General features: G+C 35.2%; 1 protein-coding gene across 1 annotated transcript in view; it reads left to right on the forward strand.

The window, feature by feature from the left end:
* Malrd1 (MAM and LDL receptor class A domain containing 1) overlaps positions 1 to 20,313 on the forward strand; it is a 583,538-nt gene that overhangs the window by 235,879 nt on the left and 327,346 nt on the right. Inside the window, exon 23 of the mRNA XM_013348957.1 lies at positions 346 to 559. Coding sequence (XP_013204411.1) covers positions 346 to 559 — 214 coding nt within the window. The remainder of the gene's footprint in view (positions 1 to 345; positions 560 to 20,313) is intronic.

Consider the following 20,313-nt stretch of genomic DNA (forward strand, 5'->3'; position numbering starts at 1 on the left):
TGTGTGTGTGTGTGTGTGTGTGTGTGTGTGTATGTGTCTAAGAAGGAAGCAGTCTTGTTTTGGATTCGAGAGTCAGCACAGGGAGTAGAAGTGGGTGAATGAATTCTGCCTGGAGTCTATAGTCTATATGCTAACCATACATCTCTTAGGTGGTACTGTTGCTTTTCTCATATTCCCAGAATTGAGTATAGTACAGACTCTCATGATGTTTAGTCTTTCACTTTCATTTGGGTGTATTTGTTATGAAAGTCAATCTAGATGTTCTTGTTGCCATGTTTGTTTGTGCTCTGGACTTCTTGACAGCCTAATGCTAATTGGCTCCTTTTGTTCATTTTGTCTTTTTAGATTGTCTTTAGGGCAAAACGTGGTATCAGTTACATAGGAGATGTGGCAGTCGATGATGTTTCCTTTCGAGATTGCTCCCCATTACTTAACACAAACAGAAAGTGTGCTGCTGACGAATTCACGTGCGCTTCCAAGCACTGCATTCTAAAGGACAGGCTGTGTGACTTTGTAAATGACTGTGCAGATAACTCAGACGAGACTGTGTTCATCTGTGGTAAGTGAAAGTGTTTCTCAGGTTCCCACTTGAAACCCAAATTTTAGTTGATCTTAGTGGCAGGTGCAGTCGTAGTGATTTAACTATTTAAGTGGTCTCCTTTCTCCCTCTAAGTACTTAACTTTGAACACAATTTATGGAAAACTGATGAATGGCATTTTTTTGCACAAAGGTGTAAGCAATTGGAGTTAAATTGGAAAGTAGGTGGGGGAACAGTTATTTACCATATGAAACAATGTATTTGGAAAACAGACCAAACTCCCATCAAAAATCAATTTATGTAGATTGGTAAGTATGTGCACTTTGATTTTAAAAGGCTGACATCTATTTACATAAATAAGATGTGATGTGTCAATAAATAAAACAAAATAATGCTATGAAAATGTATTAAAATGGCAAAGTTTTCTAATGTGGTAGATACAGATTGACACTGTAGAGCTATTCTTTGGGTTTACCTCATACCAGACAGCACCTATTAAAAAGTCCTTAGCTAAATGGGCCATATGTGCTTATTCAGGTAATCCTCTAACATTGTGTGGCATAATCCAAGGCTGCTTTGTTTCACTATAAATGAGGTAAATACAGATTGTCAAAATGAAGGTTGATAGGTCATTCTACTGTTACATTATAACATTTTGAGCTAGAATGTTATAATTAGGTATTATCTGCATCTTGAAACCAAATCTGTACTTTCAATAACAATGTTAGTATCAGAACTGATATTTGTATAGAACATTTAATGTTTAAAGCCTTTATTTACTCATTTCCATCTGATCTTTATTTAACCCTTAGAAGACAGTGAAACAAATATTATTAGTGATTATTATACGTGAAGCTACCAACAAGACTGGTTTATATTTCATCATAATAAATACAAATGGTATTAAATTGGTCCTGGTACCTGAGTACTTTGATTTATGACCCATTGCTCTGCACAAGCTATGAAATCATATATTAAAAATTTATTCTTTCAGAGAAGTTGTTGAGATGAAATATTGCCTGATTTATAGAGTATGTGTCACCAAATATAAGGACCTGAGTTTGGATCCCAGCATAAAATCCTGGTACTGTGTGGTAACACAGCACTGGAGGATGGAGGCAAATGATCCCTGTAGCTCACTGATCAGCCAGCCTAACCTGATAGTAAACCCCAGGTTCAATGAGAAAGCCTTTATTAAAAAAATATGGTGAAGTATGATTGACTTTCAGACTCTTTATTCTTGCACACATGTGTAGGAAACTTTTGTACATTGTAAAAATCCACATAAACATGTATATACACTTTGCAATTCATACATATAGGTATAAAATAGTTATTGATATAGTTTTGTTTATGACACAAATATTTGTTACTTGGACATGTATAAATGTGTATAAACCAAGTAAAAAAATTTAGGTAATTATAAAATGCTGTATTTGCTAATATATAACTACTAGTATTTATATTTACCTTTGAATATTTTCTGCTAAATTTCAGTTAAAATTTTGCATTCAATGATTACATTGTTGCTTTAGTGGCATTTTCATTTGAATAACAGGCTAATTTCAAGTTATTACTTAAATAATACAGATATGGTTTTGATAATCAATTGTAATGTAGCCTTTGTTATTTGAAAAGTTATAATTTAATGCATTTTCAGTGCTCAAAACATCAATTTACTACAGAGTAAACTTTTTCTAATGGCATTTTTGCTAAAATATTATTGATATTTTAGGATTTTTGGTACTTATGAAATTCAGTAATGTACTATGAGACATATGCTGGAAACTTTCTCTCTTAAACATTCTTTTTTATGAAGCAGCCATGAGGGGGTAGCCCTTTCTAACAGGTCTCATTTCCTTCCTTTCCCCATTTTCTTCTCCTATATTATCCTCTCTTCTCCCCAACCTCTCTCGTCATCCCTCTGTCCCTCTCTCCATCCCCCCTCCCTCCTTCCCTTCCACACTTACAACAGCTGAGATTTCCTGCTTTGACCTGTTTGCTCTCTTGAGATACAGTTTCATGGAGCCAAAGTCACTATTTATCTGAGACTGGCTTTGAACTTGTGATCCTCCTTCCTTCACCTCCTAAGTGCTGGGATTATAGGCAGGCTATACTGTGCATGCTTTTCAGAACATGTTCTATGGTGATCACATCTAAATGCCTTGAATTTTTATTGGGCCAGTGCATGTCAGAACATAGAAGTTAAATTTATTCCGGAGACTGCATAGGAAAGAGGAAAATGTTTTCAACTCCTTAGTACAAAGGGTCAACAAAAAGTTAAAATGATCCTCCAAATAAGCCATATTTGACCTGGTTCTAATTACAGAAACAGAATCCTTTTTTCCATAGCCTTCTTTCTTCTATTATACAGTTTAAGCATTCTAATGCATTCCCAGTCTGCTGGTCTTAAATGTTATGTTTTAATTACAGAGTAGCTAGAACCTGCTGAGGGAATTATGAGTGCTCTTATCCTACATATGCTATAAACTTTGATGTTTTAATTAGATCTGGAAGAATAGGAAGAAACAATTAAAAGAGTCACCATAGCAACTGACTTCAGAACTTTAGCTGGCAAGCTTTTAAGGCTTTGGGCTTAAAAGTCTACATTTTATTGAGAATTTTAAGTATACCTTGAACATTTATCATAGCTAAAGGGAATTTCAACTCCTGAAGCATCATCATTAATCAGGAGTGTACCATCTACAAATAACATAAAGAATGGTAAAGTCAGCTCTGGGAAAGCAGTATTTTGGAGTAAAAAGTAATAAATTATAATACAAACTTATCTATTGTTTAATTTGATGTAAATTAATATGAACTCTTAAATCATAACCTATTAGAAAATAAAAATCACTTGTTAATTTAGAATTTAATAACTTCTCTAAAATATTGAAAATACTCCCCCAAACTGATTAGTTTATCTAAAATCTTCAAATATTTAATTTAATATAGTTGATATAAAGTTTCCTAAGGAAAATAATTGTAATTTCAGTTCCTTGTAATTGTATTGTATTTAATCATTCACTTCAGAAAGAGGATTGCTGAGATTGTTGGTAGTCCAGACTGTCATCAAACTCAGGATCCTTCAGCCTCAAGTACCAAGAAGCTCTGGGATTTTAGGCATGAAACACCATAATGGAATTTCTCTTAATATTTGATTTGGAAATTGTTCAATGGTATATAACACATAGTATAGCTGGCATTATCAAAATCCTTAAATTCTGCCAATGGAAGGTAAACGTGTAACTCAATTAAGCAGCTTTATATTTCTTTTCATTTTAAACATGCAGAGAATGTGCAAATTAAATGCAATGGAAATTACATAAACATTACCCAATTTCAAGACTTTAGTTATACATTAATTAACGTTAATATTAATAGGCTGGACTCAATTAGTAGATAGAAAAATTCCCACTGGATAAGATTCAAATAATATTTTAATAACTCATACCCTTCCCTCAGAAAAACACAATAAAATTAGGAAATGTTCCCAGATACAGAGGCATAAAACAATTCATAATAAGACTTATGGGCCTTGTTAAGGTAATACTCAGGTAATTAAAAAAGATTTGTAAAGTTTTTCATAACTCAGCTAAAATACCAAAAAAACCAGTGTACATTGGAGTTTAAAAACAATTTCATAATTTTTATAGATCAATTATATGTCAGTCAGCATATGAGTTTTGTGACTACACAAAAAATTTTTTTCAGCAGTGTACATCACATATTTCTGTTAAATAGAAAATATTTTCTCTGTGTAGGCAGGTAGGTGCACAGAACATACAGAAACATACATAAAGGCTCACACAAGTATGTGTTATGTATGTAAATAGTATGGCAGGGATAAACCTCCACAAGAATGGATATAAGCAAATTTTTAAACATAAGATGGACTTGTTTTCATTTAAAATGTATCTGTGTTCGAGTGGAATTGACTGTAGTTTAAATTTTTATTTCCCAAATGAATAATGCTGAGCATCTTTTTTTGAAACCCTTTTCCATGAAATAATTTTATTATTCATCTATTGGGTTTTTATGTATATGCACGTGAGTCATGGTGTACATGTGAAAATTAAAGATCACCTTACAGGATTCAGTTCTTTTCTTTTACTGTGTGTATGAATTCTGGACATTGAATTCCAGTTGTCAAGTATGACAGCAAATGCTTTTGTCTGCTCAGATATCTTTTAGGTTTGCTTTTCTCCATTGAAAAATAGAATTACTGGGTGGGAGAGATGGCTCAGTGGTTAAGAGCAATGCCTGTTCCTCTAAAGGTCCTGAGTTCAATTCCCAGCAACTACATGGTGGCTTACAACAATCTGCAATGAGATCTGGTGCCCTCTTCCGGCCTGTAGGCATGCATGTAGGCAGAATACAGTATATACAATAAATAAAATAAATTTTAAAAAAAGGAAAAAAGAAAAATAAAAAATAGAATTACTTATATTTTATTGAGTCACAGGACTTAACATACATTTCTAGATTAAGCTATTGCTAAATGTAAAACTTCTTTTTTCAAAGCTGTATTATTGTTCTCTATGTTGTCTTAAATCTTTTTGTTTTAATTATGTGTATGTTTTGGATGAATACAAGCATGTATGTGCCACAGCTTATGTGGAAGTTTGAGGATAGCTTTTAGGACTGAATTTTCCTCTCCCACCTTGAGATAGCTTGAGATAGTCTCTCTTTCCCTCTCCCTCTCTGTTGTGTTAATAGTGGTGGGTTACTTTCCCGGCACCTGGCCGCATGGCTAGCTTTACCTGAAATAATTACACGGAAACTATATTCTTTTAAACACTGCCTGGCCCATTAGTTTCAGCCTCTTAACCCATTTCTAATAATCTATGTAGCACCACGAGGTGCGCTTACCAGGAAAGATCTTAACCTGCGTCTGTCTGGAGTGGGAGAACCATGGTGACTCCCTGACTCAGCTTCTTTCTCCCAGCATTCTGTTCTGCTTACTTCTCCTACCTAAGGGTTGGCCTATCAAATGGGCTTAGGCAGTTTCTTTATTAATTAACCAATGAAAGCAACAGATTAGAAAGAAATCACTCCCACATCACCTCTCTCTCTCTCTCTCTCTCTCTCTCTCTCTCTCTCTCTCTCTCTCTCCCTCCCTCCCTCCCTCTCTCCCTCCTGCTTCTTTGAGTACTCCAAAGATGAGTTCTGCTTCACTCTTATCTCAAGCTCCCGTCTTAAATTAGGAGTGCCAGAATTACTAATATGAGCATCCAGGACATTTGGGCCTGCCAAGGTTCAAGCTAGATTTTTTAGATCTAACATTTTCTTTGAATCTATTTCAGTGAATCTATTTCTCCTATTGTATCTTTAATGCCTGAGATTCTTTCTTTTCTCTTTTGAATTCTGTTGGTAATGCTTACATCTGTAGGTCCTGTTTGCTTACCCAGGTATTCTTTTTTCTGAATTCTGTCAGTTTGTTGTTTGTTTCTTGCTTCTATTTCAATATTTGTTTTATGAACATTTTTCTTCATCTCTTTGTTTTTTCTTGGCATTCATTAAGGGATCTGTATAATTTCTTCAATTTTTTTGGTTATCTTTACTTCGATTTCTTTAAAGCAGCATTTCATTTAATCTTTAAGGACCTCCGTCATCAACATAGAGTTGGCTTTAAGATCATTTTCTTGTGCTTCTGCTTTGTTGGAATATTCAGGGCTTGCTGGAGTGTGATGGCTGGGCTCTGGTGGTGACATATTGCCCTAACCATTGTTGTTTGTGTTCTTACATTTACTTTTAGGCATCTGGATTTGGATTGATTACAGGTGTAGGTGCCAAATTTTAGGTTTGTCTTTGTTGGATGAATGTTTCTTCTTCCTTGGTTTCTTTTCGTCTCTGGTCTTTGGCCATGGCCTGTGGTTGAAAAGAGGGTCACAATCCATGTTCGGGGCTTGACTACTGATGGCCTGTAAGGCTTCTGGTTCATTAGGGGCTTGCTGCCCAGGGTTCAAGGTTGAAGTTTTAGCTAAGTATGTGCATGGCCTTTGTCCTGGTCAATGGTCCTCTGGGGTTTAGATGCCAACCTGGCTTCTGTTGGGGTAGGAGCCTTCTGCCTGCTTTAAGGGAGTTGGCCTGGTCTTTGTGGTTCAGAAGTGGTCTGGCCACTGGGGATCAGAATTCTGGCCTTGTCTCTGATAGTGTGGAAGTTTCTGCCAGAGGTGTGGGCTGGGATATGTTGATGAGGCAAGGAGGAGCAGTTGGAGTTATAGTGTATGAATGAAGTTAGGGTGGTGGGCAGTCTTACCTATTGTTCAAGACATTGGCCTGGCCCGGGTAGTGTGGGAGGTTTCTATAGAGGTGTGGGCCGGGCTATGTGCTTTTTTTTTTTTTAAGCAAAACTTTACTGTGATGATGATCATAGTTCACTGAAAATCTTGAGATCACTGACCTTGGTTCTTGGTTACTGGATTTTTCCGTTCTTCTTGCAAACTTATGATCAATTTGTCAGAAATGATGAAACATTTCACTGGGGATTTCATTGAATGTGAAGATAAAACTAGTTATGATTTGACATTGTGGTAACATTCAGTATTCTTATCTAAGATTATGTCAAATAACCCCTGTGTTTAGCTTTGTTTTATCAGTCACATATGTTGCAGCTTTCGTCATATACCCTCACATATTAGTATTTTGTTATGTTACTATTTTCAAACTCTAGTTGATTCCTGCTAATGTATAAGAAAGAAACTGATGTGTTTATATTAACCTTAATCTTACAACCTTGTTGCAATTCCTTATTAACTTCATGACGCTATTGGTATTTATTCTTTTAGATTTCTTTTACATAGTCTATTATGTCATGCATCATAAAGGCAAATTTAAATGTTACTTTACTTTTACTTACTTTTCTAGTTTCATTACCCAATTACACCCTGCCTAGCCTTCAAAGGGAAAGAGAGTCTTGTTTCTGATGTCTGAATTAGACCACACAGCTTTTTCTCATTAATTGTACTATCTGTAGTAGTCTGTTGATGTAGTTTATATAAAGTTGAGGAAGTTTCCATTTATATGTAATTTGCTGAGAGGTTTAGGGTGGATGTTGCAATATACTTTTTCTCTATCTGTATTAAAATGTTGTAATACGAGCTAGGCAGTTTCTTTATTAATAAGAAATCACTCCCACATCATTAAAAGACTTTCCCTCTTCAGCCTATTGTGATGAACTGTACTGCATGGCTGTTGAGTGCTGAATCAGGTTTACAAACACATAAGTGATATCATTTAGTTATGAGGTAGAGTTATTTTTTTAAATAGTGTTGTACTGGGCATGTTAATGATTATACTGAGGATTTTTTGTTTTCAAAAAAGTTGTGGAGAACCTTCCTAATTTTGTAGGGTTCTGTTTTCTTCTTAGTATTTTCTTGATAAGTAAACTTTTGAGTGCTTGTCAGTTTTGGCAAAATTGATTATTACATTCTTGTAGTAGGAACTGCAGGCTGTGTTCCTGCCACCCCAGCTCCTGGTTGCCTGGCTAGCTTATGCCCCAAAATAACACACAAACTGTATTCTTTTAAACACTGGTTGGCCCATTATATCTAGCCTCTTCTTGGCTAACTCTTGCACCTGGACTAGCCCATTTCTAATAATGTGTGTAGCACCCCAAGGTGCACTTACCGGGGAGATTCTAGCCTACGTCCATCCTGGGTCAAAGCTTCATCGCATCTGCCCGGGAGAGGGGAGCATGGCCTCTGAGCTCACTTCCTCTGCCTCCCATCATTCTGTTCTGTTTACTCCTCCCACCTATGTTTTAACCTATCAGGGCTGAGCAGTTTCTTTCTTACTTAACCAATGAAATTAACAGATTGATATATGACACTCCCACATCATATTCTTGCCTAAAACTGACAGGTATGGGTAGATTCTGGAACTACTTTATTTCTTTCTGATCTTCCTTGTGCCAGAAGCTCCTTGAGGCATAACCTACTAGGGACAAAATAAGCAGGGAAACAAAAGCAAACTTCCTAAGTATGTATTTACTAGCAATATGGATTCCATTCATTATTTTATTAAAGTCTTAAAAAATGAACATCTATTTATTTCTTTAGAAAATATTTATTGATTATTATTATATAACAGGTTTTATTCTGTTTATGATGCAGTGAGATAGTACAGTGTAACATAGACAAGAATTTTCTCTTCTTACAGAATTTCATTTGTAAATGTTTGTTTTAACAGTGTGTAAACACAAACAAAATAATAAAACAACAATATTTACACAGAACAAAATAATTACAGTGCCACATATATTTTTATGCTATAGTGATAGTGTCTTTGTAAGGGGGAAAATTAGGAAGTAGATGTTTAGAGTGATCGATAATGGCATTGAATGTGGTAGTCATATTAGATTTTATTGAGGAATTACATTGAAATTAAAATGGGAAGCATTGCTGGTTCAGGCCAGGAAATATAAAACATATTTGAAAGCAATAATTAAAGCAGACCTTTTTATACTGCTAATCTGCCAGCAATCATATAATTTTTACATTTATTTATTTATTTATCATTTGTTTATTGTGAGCATTCATGTGTGTGTGCATAGCATATATGAGTGCACACATGTATGTTGCAATGTACACATGGTGGTCAGAGGACAGCTTGTTCTGTTGCTTTACCATTGGGTCCTGAGGACCAAACTCATACAGGTCACAAGCTTGGCAGTGAGCACCTTTACAAGTTGGCTCAATCCTTTGGTTTTTATGTTAGCACAAGGACAGTTTCATCAGGCAGTTGTCATTTATTGGGTTGTTTTCATTTTGAATCCCAATTAGAAATTATAGTTCCCTAATTTTCTAGTGAAAACATCAATCTGGGGGCAATGGGAGATAGGTCTAAACGATGTATGTATTGTATAAATTTTATCTGTACAGCATTTGACCTGCAAAGGGTGCTTGTGCACCACTGTTTACCTGGTGCCCACAGAAGCCAGAATAAGACATTAGATCCCATCTTCTGGAACATGAGTTACAGATGATTATGAGCTAACATGTAGGCTCTGGGAATTGAACTCAAGTCTTCTGGAAGAGCAGCCAGTTCTCTCAGCTGCTGAGCCATGTCTCCAACCCCTTGTTATATTGTTAGTTAGAGTAGGTTATATTCTTCTCTGTATAATCTCTCTGTTACATTCAGTTCCACAATCCATCTAAACCACTGCATTGAAATTTGTGTCATTTGTGACAGAGTGAATATGGCACTGCTGAGTGTCCTCTGTGAATTTCTTTGTGTACTAGCCTGGGTACTGAAAGTCTTTGATATTTGTAAGATACTTCTAAATGTTCACTGGACCTGCGGTCCCCAAATAGCTGTAAATCAAATGTATAATTAACCAAAGTATATTTAATATATTATCTATGTGCCATCTTAGTTTAGTAGTGCAGTGTATGTACTTTAGTATATTAGTTGTGTCCCCTAGAGCCTGAACGGATGACTTGGAGTTGTCCAGCATCATAGGAGAGACTCTTACAGCGTACTTTTAGTTCACTGTGATCAAAATTTATGTGTCTCTTTACACATTACAAAGTCAAAAAACCTAAGCCAAACCATAAAAAATTTGAAACCCCATGTTTTTCTCAAGTTAAAATTCATGTTAAAAAAGTAAGCAAATGATTTGTAATTAGCACATGCCACTTGACTTGCTATTACCCAGCTTCCTTTGTCTTTATTTATGTGGCATACACTGATAACTCCAATATAACCAGCCTTGGCAGAGTCATAGAGAAGAAAATATGGCATGCATGATTTTGGTGGTGCTTGTCTAGTAAGGGAAGAGTTTGTATGAATATCCACATTTTGAGAGAGGGGGAAATTACAGTTAAGTGCAAATTGCTTCTGCAGAGAAAAGAGAGAAATAACAAAGTTGTCTTTAAACACTAATCCCAACATTGGCTTTCATAAAGGTGATACATCATCCTGAAAACAATGGGCATGTGTTCAGAAACTTGATTAATCATGAGCTAAGAATCTTTTGCTTTCCTTGGGAGATTATGTTAGAAAGTAGGTCAGGTATCATAATGTTAATAAGCCAGGTTTTCTGTGAAGGAGCAGCTGCCCTAAGCGTTAGGAAGTCATTACTGAAGGCTGCCGCTGAGTGGCTTACAGCTTGGAAACCTTTCATTGTCTCTTCAAAATTACCAGCACTCACCCCTCCTCTTCCTTATGCAGTATTTTGTATAACATAGTAGGGTATTGTTGTCCAAATTTTGCACTTAGATTGGCAGTAGAGATGAAGAATTTTTGCACGAAATGTTTTTATTTCAGTTAAATGCTTTAAATATGTAAAATTTATTTTAAGTTTTCAAAACTTAACATTATCATAGGAAGTTTATCACAATACTATGTCCTAAAATATTTTCATAGGCAAACAAATATACTTCATGTAGAAGATATTTTTAAAGACTTATTTTTTTCATTCTTTTTTATTTTATTATTATTATTAAAAATTTTCACTTCCTCCCCTCCTCCCATTTCCCTCCCCCTCCCCCTAACCCCCTTCACCTCCCTTTCCAGTCCAAAGAGCAGTCAGGGTTCCCTGCCCTGTGGGAAGTCCAAGGTCCTTCCCTCTCCATCCAAGTCTAGGAAGGTGAGCATCCTAACAGACTAGGTTCCTACAAAGCCAGTCCATGCAGTAAAATCAAAACCCAGTGCCACTGTCCTTGGCTTCTCAGTCAGCCCTCCTTGTTAGCCACGTTCAGAGAGTCTGGTTTGAACTCTCATCTGGTGATGGATGGAGATAGAGTCAGAGACCCACATTGGAGCACAAGACTGAGCTCCCAAGGTCCATATGAGGAGCAGAAGGAGAGAGAACATGAGCAAGGAAGTCAGGACCGCGAGGGGTGCGCCTACCCACTGTGGCAGTGGGGCTGATCTAATGGGAGCTCACCAAGGCCAGCTGGACTGGGACTGATGGAGCATGTGAAAGACTTATTTTTTTAAATTTATTTCTTTTGAGTGTTTTTTTTATAGCTTTATCACTTTGTATGCATTGCTCACAATGGCCAGAAGAAGGCATTGGATCCCCTGGAACTTCAGTTATAGATAGTTGTAAATATCTTTGTGGATACAGGGAAAAGAATTCCAGTCCTTTGCCAGAGGAAACTATGCCCCAAAGCACTAAGTTATTGTTCTAGCCCCAGAATATACTTTTAAAGCACCATTAGCAAAGGTCTTAGTTTTTCATGTTATTATTATTGTTTAATGAAAATATAAGAAAATAAGGAACTACAAATGAAATGATTATATCACTAATTCCTACTGAGATCACCCTGTAATAATTGGAAAATTGTATCAATTTCCTTTAAATTCTGAGATAATCTGAATGTACTGGAAGCTATGCATAGATAATACAGAAGTCTTCTATGTCCTTCATGTAGTTATAGCATTAGTAACAGAACAGAAGTGTATGTAGTAAAGTGTCAACTAACACAGTGGTTTTGGCACAACATGTGTGTTTAGCTTTCTTGTATCTTATAATATGTGCTGATTTTATAATAATTGCTGCAGCTAATAGTTTCCGTATTCATAAATATATCTTCTGGCCTATCACATACAGTTATCCTTATTTCCACCATTTTGGCTTTGGAAAACTATGGATTTTATTTTTATTTCTAGTTTTACATCTTATCATTTTTAGAAAAAGGTATATGGCCTCCCCAGACTGTCTCTTTTCTATCAGGATAATACCATTGAGGTACTTTGGCATTGCTTATATAAATAATTTTTTATTAATCTCTTACTCATGTTCTATGATATAGATATAACATTCACTGTTTTATTTAAATATTAACTATATCACCTTGCATGAGTACTAGCACTGAATAAGAGTTGCTTTTTCTCCAACACTTAAACACTTGATATTATAACTATTTTTATTCTTGCTGTTTTTATGGGTATGGGATAGTATGACCGTAATTTATATCACCCTTAGTTTTAACAATATTGAATATAATTTCATTGTTTTTGGACACAAACTCCAATGAGTGCCTTTGGAGTCCAGCCCCAAGGTCCTCTTCAGGGTTTAAAATGGATTTGACAGCAAATGAAGGATATTTCTTCTTAGGGTATCTGATGGATAATGAATTCTGTCACACCTGTGGTATTTCAAACATGTCACTATATTCTTCTGTCTCCGTTCAAATTTTATTTTCTCCCTAGCTTAAAAGATCTCTTGTTTCAGGAGGCTTGAAAAAATGAAAAAAAAAATTGTAAGTTATCTCTCATTGGTCAATAGCACATTCCTAGGGTAATCACTAAGTAATTGAGCCATTTGAAAGGGCCTCACAAAGATTTCAAGGTTTCATGATTTCAGGAGAAAGAGTGACCAGTCAAAGGTGGGGCACAGTGCCAGTGACAAAGTTTGAGACATAGGTCTATTGTCAGCAGACTTGGCAAGTGAAGAATTGGCATGCTTTTCTTAGGGTGCTTTGTGTAGTAACCTTGGTTGGTCATCTGTGACTCTAACCTTGTGCATAGCTGTAAAGTTTTAAACTTATGAACCATTTACAATAATCCTTTAGTCTAGTTTGAACTTTCTCTGAGGTGAAAATGAACAAACTGTGTGCAGTAGTCTGAGCAAAAAGAACAAGACAGGCTTTTAAGTGTCTAGAGTCCTCATGGGACAAATGGATCTAGTTATGAAGCATATACTAGTATATTTTCTATATATCAAAATTATGTATCTAAATGAAAGATCGTCTTCCTGACCACCCACAGATATATATATATATATATATATATATATATATATGCACATAAGATTGAGATGTAATCATGAGATTACATATACACATCACATGAGATTACTCACTACAATGCAGATATTAGGAGACAGTTTTAGCTGTTTTAGCAAAAGTGAGCAACAGTTTCCCGAGTCGATGGTCCTGCAGGCCTTGCTTAGGTAGGATTAACCTCCATCAGAGAATCACTTATTTGGTGGGTTGACATCTGAATACTAGCTGATGTAACTCTCATGGCCTTCGACAAAACTCCTACAATGTAGCTCTAACAGGGTATCTCACTCTGTTCTCTGATTGACTGGAAACTCATTATGTGACCAGAGTGGCCTTGAACAGAGATTCATCTGCCTCTGTCTTCCAAATTGCTGTGATTTTTCATGCATGTGTTTTTAAAATTTATATTTTTTCTTATTAAAATGCTTTTTCATTCTTTTACTGTTTTCTAAGTAATATTTTTACAAACAACTTTAAACATCATTTTACACATTATTGATATATGGGTGAAAAAATTTGCCCTTAGGCCCCAATTTGTGTTTCAATTCCTTCAACAGATATTTAAGCAAAAAAAAACAGTTTTAATTTTTATTAAGTTCAATGTGTTAATATTTCCTCTTCAGGATCATGGTTTTGAAGTAGTACCTAGGAAAACTTTGGAAGAAGACCTAGTCGCTACAAATTTTCTCCTGTTCTTCTAAAAGTTTTATCACATGTATTTTATATTTAAGCCAGTGACCCATTTTGTTTATTTTTGCAAAATGTGTAAAGTTTAAGCTAAGATCCCTTATTTTCTTATAGCTATGCAGTAGTAGCTCACAGTCTTAAGTCTGCCCTCCATTCAATTGCTTTTTCATTATTACTTTGCCATTTACATCCATGCCAAATATAATTGATTGTAATGACTAAATAATAGTTTTTATAATGCCAGGAAAACACACACACACTAATATTATATAATATATGCAATTGTATTATATCCATACATGATGGTAACAAAAATAGAATATTTATATTGTTATATTGTATTATATCCACAATGGTAATAAAAATACAATCAGGAGGTTAATAGCATAGAGAGGATAGACAACAGGAATAGCATGAATAATCCCAAATAGCAGCAATAGTTAAGAGGAGAATGCTTACAAGTGACAGAATCAGAGGCAGCAGAAGGAAAAGGAGGGAAATCACCCAATCATGGTGGTCACCAAAGACAAAGGATACTCTTCTATAAAAGTGGTCAGCATCACTGGCTGTGCATACAGTAATAACGTGAGGATTCAGAAACCTCTGCTGAGTTAATAACAAGGAAGGGCGATGGTAATCTAATAAAAACTAATAGAAACTATTTGACATTTTTTTATATTTAATGGTATCAGTCCTATTTCCTGCTATAGTTACCCTGACTTACACCTAATGCAGGCACTTAAAATTTTGAATTAGAAATATAATTTAAAATTTACTCACAATAAACTTCTATTATTATGTTATTTTTTATAACTTATCGAACATGTGAACACTACTCAGCACAGCATGAAATTTTTACTTTTGTATTTGCATATTCTCCAAACATCCTCCTCTAATGTATTTTTAAGTAAGATATACTCTCACTATCTCTCATTGTCAGGGTTTATATTGCTGTGATAAAACAGGTCCCACTGTATCATCAAGGGAGGTCATAGCAGGAGATCAAGGCAGCCTGGGAAGCAGAGACTGATGTAGAAGCCATGGAGGAACATGGCATACTGATTGCACTTCATGGCTTGCTCAGCCTGTTTTATTAGATAACTCAGGACCTCTGCCCATGGGTGACATCACTTCCCCGTGAGCTGCAGCCAACAATATCAATCTTTCATCCATAAAATGCCTAAAGAGATGCCTACAGGCAATCTGACTGAGGCATTTTCTCAATTGAGGATCCTATTCTGATACTGAGTTGGCATGTGTCAAGTTTACAGAAACCTAATGACCTCACTATCCATACAAAAATGCTGTTACATGTGAGTACATAGTTTCTAAATCACAATAGTCAATATAAAACAACTTCATTTCCTTTTTAGTAGCTTAAACAGGTATCTAACATTTCAAGAGTCAGTTTGTTCTTTATAATTTTAACAAAGTGAGTTGTTTATACTTTCCCCTAGATTATTATTCTCTTGAAGTAAGAAAGAGTATGACATAAAGTAGGGAGAGAGCTTCGTTTTCATTTGTAATAGTGAGGCCCAACATGGGCAAAGGGGGTTAGGGTCACATCTAGAAAGACAATAGGAACTGGGACAGTATGATGAGTGGTGTCCTGGACTGTTGGAATTATTTAAATATTGTGGTGACTATGGAGTCACAGAGCCAAATCAGCTCATTACAAAAGTTCACAGTAATTATAATGTCTTAGAAATTGGGGAACGGTCAGTGCAGGACCTCAAGAAAAGGGCTTCTACAACAAACAAAATTGAGAGTACCAAATAGTAGCCACATATTCTAAAGTTACTTCTGTACTGTTACCCAGATACTGCTAAATAACATGGATCAGGATTATTCATTCTTCAAAAATGTATTATTCAATTTTACTTGGACAAATCTGGTTAATATACACTGTGCGCATTAAACACATAAAAAGAGGATTTGTGTAAAATAGGAGTAAAAGGCAGTAGGAGCATAAATAAGCAGATTGTAATGGAGTTAGACAAGACAAGAAAGATTTATAAAAATAGCAGTTACATTCATAAGTGAAATTTTAAGCAGGAATTATGTTATAAAATAGTAATTTTATGATCAAGAAGTACAAATCTTTCTTGAGACAAAAATATTAAGATGTAAAAACTGAGATGAGATAATAGGTATCAGAAAAGGTGAAAATAGAAATGACAGTGAATAAAATTATATTTTTGACTTGTGTTGGCTTAAACACAAAATTACACAATGTAAAAGACATTAATAAACCAGGCATGGAAATATGCCTACTAGTAATGTAATAATGACAAAGACATAATTAAAATATAGACTAAGATTTAAGGTTAGCTGAATGAGTAACTAATCAATTTAGCATAAACTTCTGAGTCAAAATAATTGCATGCCTAAAGAAAAAAATATAATGAAGATATAATTTATTAGCTTTCTTCTATATAGTATAACATACCATTTTAAAAGATATTTGTATATGGAATAAAGAGAAAAATAAAAGGTTTATTTTTCAAATAATTCTGTGAGGTTTTGATTTTTTTAGGTTAAATAAAGGCATAGAACACTTGAAAATTGAATGCCACATTTGCCACAAATTAGGCCACAATTCATATGATAATTTTATATATTATTATTGAATAGACCTTATCACTTGATGAATGTTCAATAAATTGAACATATACTATAAAAAGTAGTTTTTAATTAAAGAGAGCATGACAATGTAAGACCTGAATGGAGTCGGATAAAACCCAAAACACAGAGATAAAATTTAGAAGTAAATCAAGGCCAGTATTCAGAAATTATCTCCAGGTAATAGATAGCCATTCAGAGAAATCTAAAACAAAGGCTCCCCCAGGCACTTACTTCTCTGAATAACAATAATATTACCTAACATACTTTTGATAATAAAGATAGAAATCTTATGGGTCAAGATCTCAAGGTCAATCAGGCAGACCTCACAGTCATTCAGAGCCATCTTTTGATCATCCAGACACAATCCTTGGTCAACCAGAGAGAGATCATTACCAGCCAAAAAAGATTTTAAAGACATTTGCAAGTAGAAAGATGAAAACATTATCCTAAACTGAGTCCAAATTTGATCAAACTGTTGTTATAATAATTTAAAAAAGGGGGTGGTTGGAAATTTAGCTAAATGGTAGAGTTTGTACCTAGCAACCACATTTTACCCAGGGTATATGTGTGTTTGAATTCCAAATACTTTTGTGTTTCACAATTTTTTTATTTATTTTTATTGAAAAAAATTTCCGCCTCCTCCCAGCCTCCCAATTCCCCCCTCCCCCCATTCCTCTCCCCTTCCCTCTCCAGTCCAAAGAGCAGTCAGGGTCCCCTGCCCTGTGGGAAGTCCAAGGTCCTCCCCCCTCCATGCAGGTCTAGGAAGGTGAGCATCCAGACTGGTTAGGCTTCCACAAAGCCAGTACATGTAGTAGGATCAAAACCCAGTGCCATTGTCCTTGGCTTTTCATCAGCCTTCATTGACCGCCATGTTCAGAGTCCGTCCGGTTTTATCCCATGCTTTTCCAGGCCCAGTCCAGCTGGCCTTGGTGAGCTCCCAATAGACCAGCCCCACAATTCCTTTTTTTTTATGGAAACATATTAGTAAAACATGAGACAGTTTAAGAAATCAGATTATAGAAGGACACTAGAGAGGCTTCTGCTTCCATCTGGGACCAGGAAAATGGTACTGGGTTGTTCTTTGTCAGCACAACCACAGGAGAAGAAAAACCAAAGTAGCTTCAGACATTCAAAGCCACCTTAGGATTGTGTGTTCAGTGTGGCAAGAAGAAAGATCTAAAAATCACTAGTCTGCCTCAAAAATGATAAAAAGTAACTACAAAATTTCTATCTTTCCAAACGATATGACAATAATCATAAAAGCTGTTTATTTCACATTCCTCGCATCATAACCTATAGAAACAGTTTATTAATTTAAACTTTATCTGATCAGTGATGAGAATATGTCCATAAATAAAATATATTCCTTGGTGCTGTATAGAAAGAATTTAGAAAGAACACTTTATGGAGAGTATTGTGCAGTAAATTCTTTACAGGGAAATTGCTGCACCTTCTACATGCTTTTATTAGTTTTTCTTCAGCCAGTGTGCTAGAGAGGATGGTTCCTGGTGTTTTGATGATAAAAATCATTCACATTCATTTAAATAAGATTGCCTCAACATAACTCAAACAGTTGCCCAAACAAGCTTTCTTCGCAGGAGTGCTATTTGTTTGAATATAGGTGGACATGCTGCAAAGGTTTTTCCTAGGTGCTTTTCACCTTCTGGATACTAGCTCACAATATGTTTATGCTTTCACAAGTTTTCATTTCTTCATTAATATTTAAGTACAAATTAATCAAAACTTATTACTTGAAAATAATTATAAATGATATATTTTGCTACACTTGAGCAAATTAATCATACTCAGGTTTTATACAAGCTAAAATATGTCTTTAAAGTGTTCATATATATATACATATATACACATGTAGATAACAATAATTAAGGGAAAAGAATAAGAAGGGGTGTGTGAAAGTGTTTGGAAGGAGGGAAGGAAAGAGGAAATGATAAATAATACAATTACCAAAAACACATTAAATGTTTTTTATAAGTGTCCTGAGCAAGTAATTTGTAAGACATGACCAATTGTAGCATATGGCTTAATTCTGAAACATTTTCACCAACATTTTTAGGTTTATAGCCCATTATATAACTATTAAGAGATGTCTGTATAACTACTACAAACATGGAAGTGAGAGAAAAATGTATCTTAAACAATACAAGTAATTAAGTATTCAAGAGAACATCTAAGAGATAGTTTGGTGTTCCATACAACTTAACCTTTAATTTCTGTAGCTTATTGCAATAACTAACTCAAGTTAGCACATATTTCACTTTTTATATAAAATTTCACAATTTTCCATGTCTATATTAAATATTTTTCTAAACAATTAAAATTGTGAGTTATAACTTTTGTTTCAGGGAGTATTTATCAAGTTAGACTCCATTACTTAATAATAGCATTCCTAATTATTTAATGACATACAAGAAACAAAGGTGAAAGAAAAGAAATAGTTCATTCCATGAAGCATGAATTAATGTTTCAGGGAGGAAAGTTGTACAACATTAACACTTTTTTTCTTAATGGTTTTGAGGCTAATGCTAGATTTGTAAAAAATTAATCTTACTTAAGCCATGGTCACAACTGTATACAACAAACTAAACTATTATATCTAAACATTGTTGTGGATATACCATTTAGACATTTTATTATTGCATGACACAAGGCATTTGTTATTTTGAGTTATGTACTTATTTGCAATACTTCCATTACAGTTTCATGCAATGTGCTTTGATCATATTCAAACTCCTCCTTCACATCCTCCTATACCCTTCCTTCCCTTTCTATCTGCATCTTTGTCCTTTTCTGTGTTCTTAAATTCTTCAAGACCAATTGTGATGCCCAGACAGGATGTGTGACCTTTCACTGGTTTACTTTCCAAGGGCTACACCCTCAGAGTAAATTGTCTCTTCCTCTTGAAAACTGACAGTTACCAAGTGCTCCATGGGTAGGACTGGGATTGTATGCTCACCCCCACCACAACCGTCTTATTGGGATTTGGTTTTGCATTGCCTTTCGTATCTTCTGTGAATGCTGTCACAATTGCTAAAAGTTCATCTGTGCAGTTCCCTGCTGTGTACAAAAGCTAATGTTTCTTAGTAGTCATCTACTATGACAGGATCCTACACTCTTTCAAGCCAATCTTCCACAATGTCCTTGAGCCTAATGGGGGTATGAAAAAGATTTCTCCTTTTTCTCTAAGTGCTCCGAAATCTCTTATTTTCTACACCATGGATAGTTGGGTTGTGGGTATTTGTGTTAATTACTATCCACTGCAGATTGAAAAATCGCAGAGGTTGAATGATTACATTTATTTTTGAATGTGATAAGTCATTAGAAGGAGGTCTCTATCAAATCCGTCTCCTTAGAGCTCAGGGAATCCTGCAGGAGAGGAAGTGTAATGATTGAAAGGGTCAGAGGGGATGAAGGCCACCAGGAGAGCAACACCCTTTGAATCATTTGTTCAGGGCACAAACAAGACTGAAACAGGAACAGGACCTACAGCTCGGCACTAGGTCCTCTGCATATATATTATAGTTTTCAGGTTAATACTTGTATAGGAATCCTGACTATTGGAACAAGTGGGGCTCGGACTCTTGGGACTCTTTTCCTCATGTTGGGTTGCATGTCTAACTTTGATATAATGATTTTGCTTCATCTTATTATATTTTATTTTGTCATGTTTGTCATCTCTTAGAGCCTGTTCTTTTCTTTTTTTT

This window comes from Microtus ochrogaster, chromosome 16 (genome assembly GCF_000317375.1).
Source record: "Microtus ochrogaster isolate Prairie Vole_2 chromosome 16, MicOch1.0, whole genome shotgun sequence".
NCBI classification, from domain to species: domain Eukaryota; kingdom Metazoa; phylum Chordata; class Mammalia; order Rodentia; family Cricetidae; genus Microtus; species Microtus ochrogaster.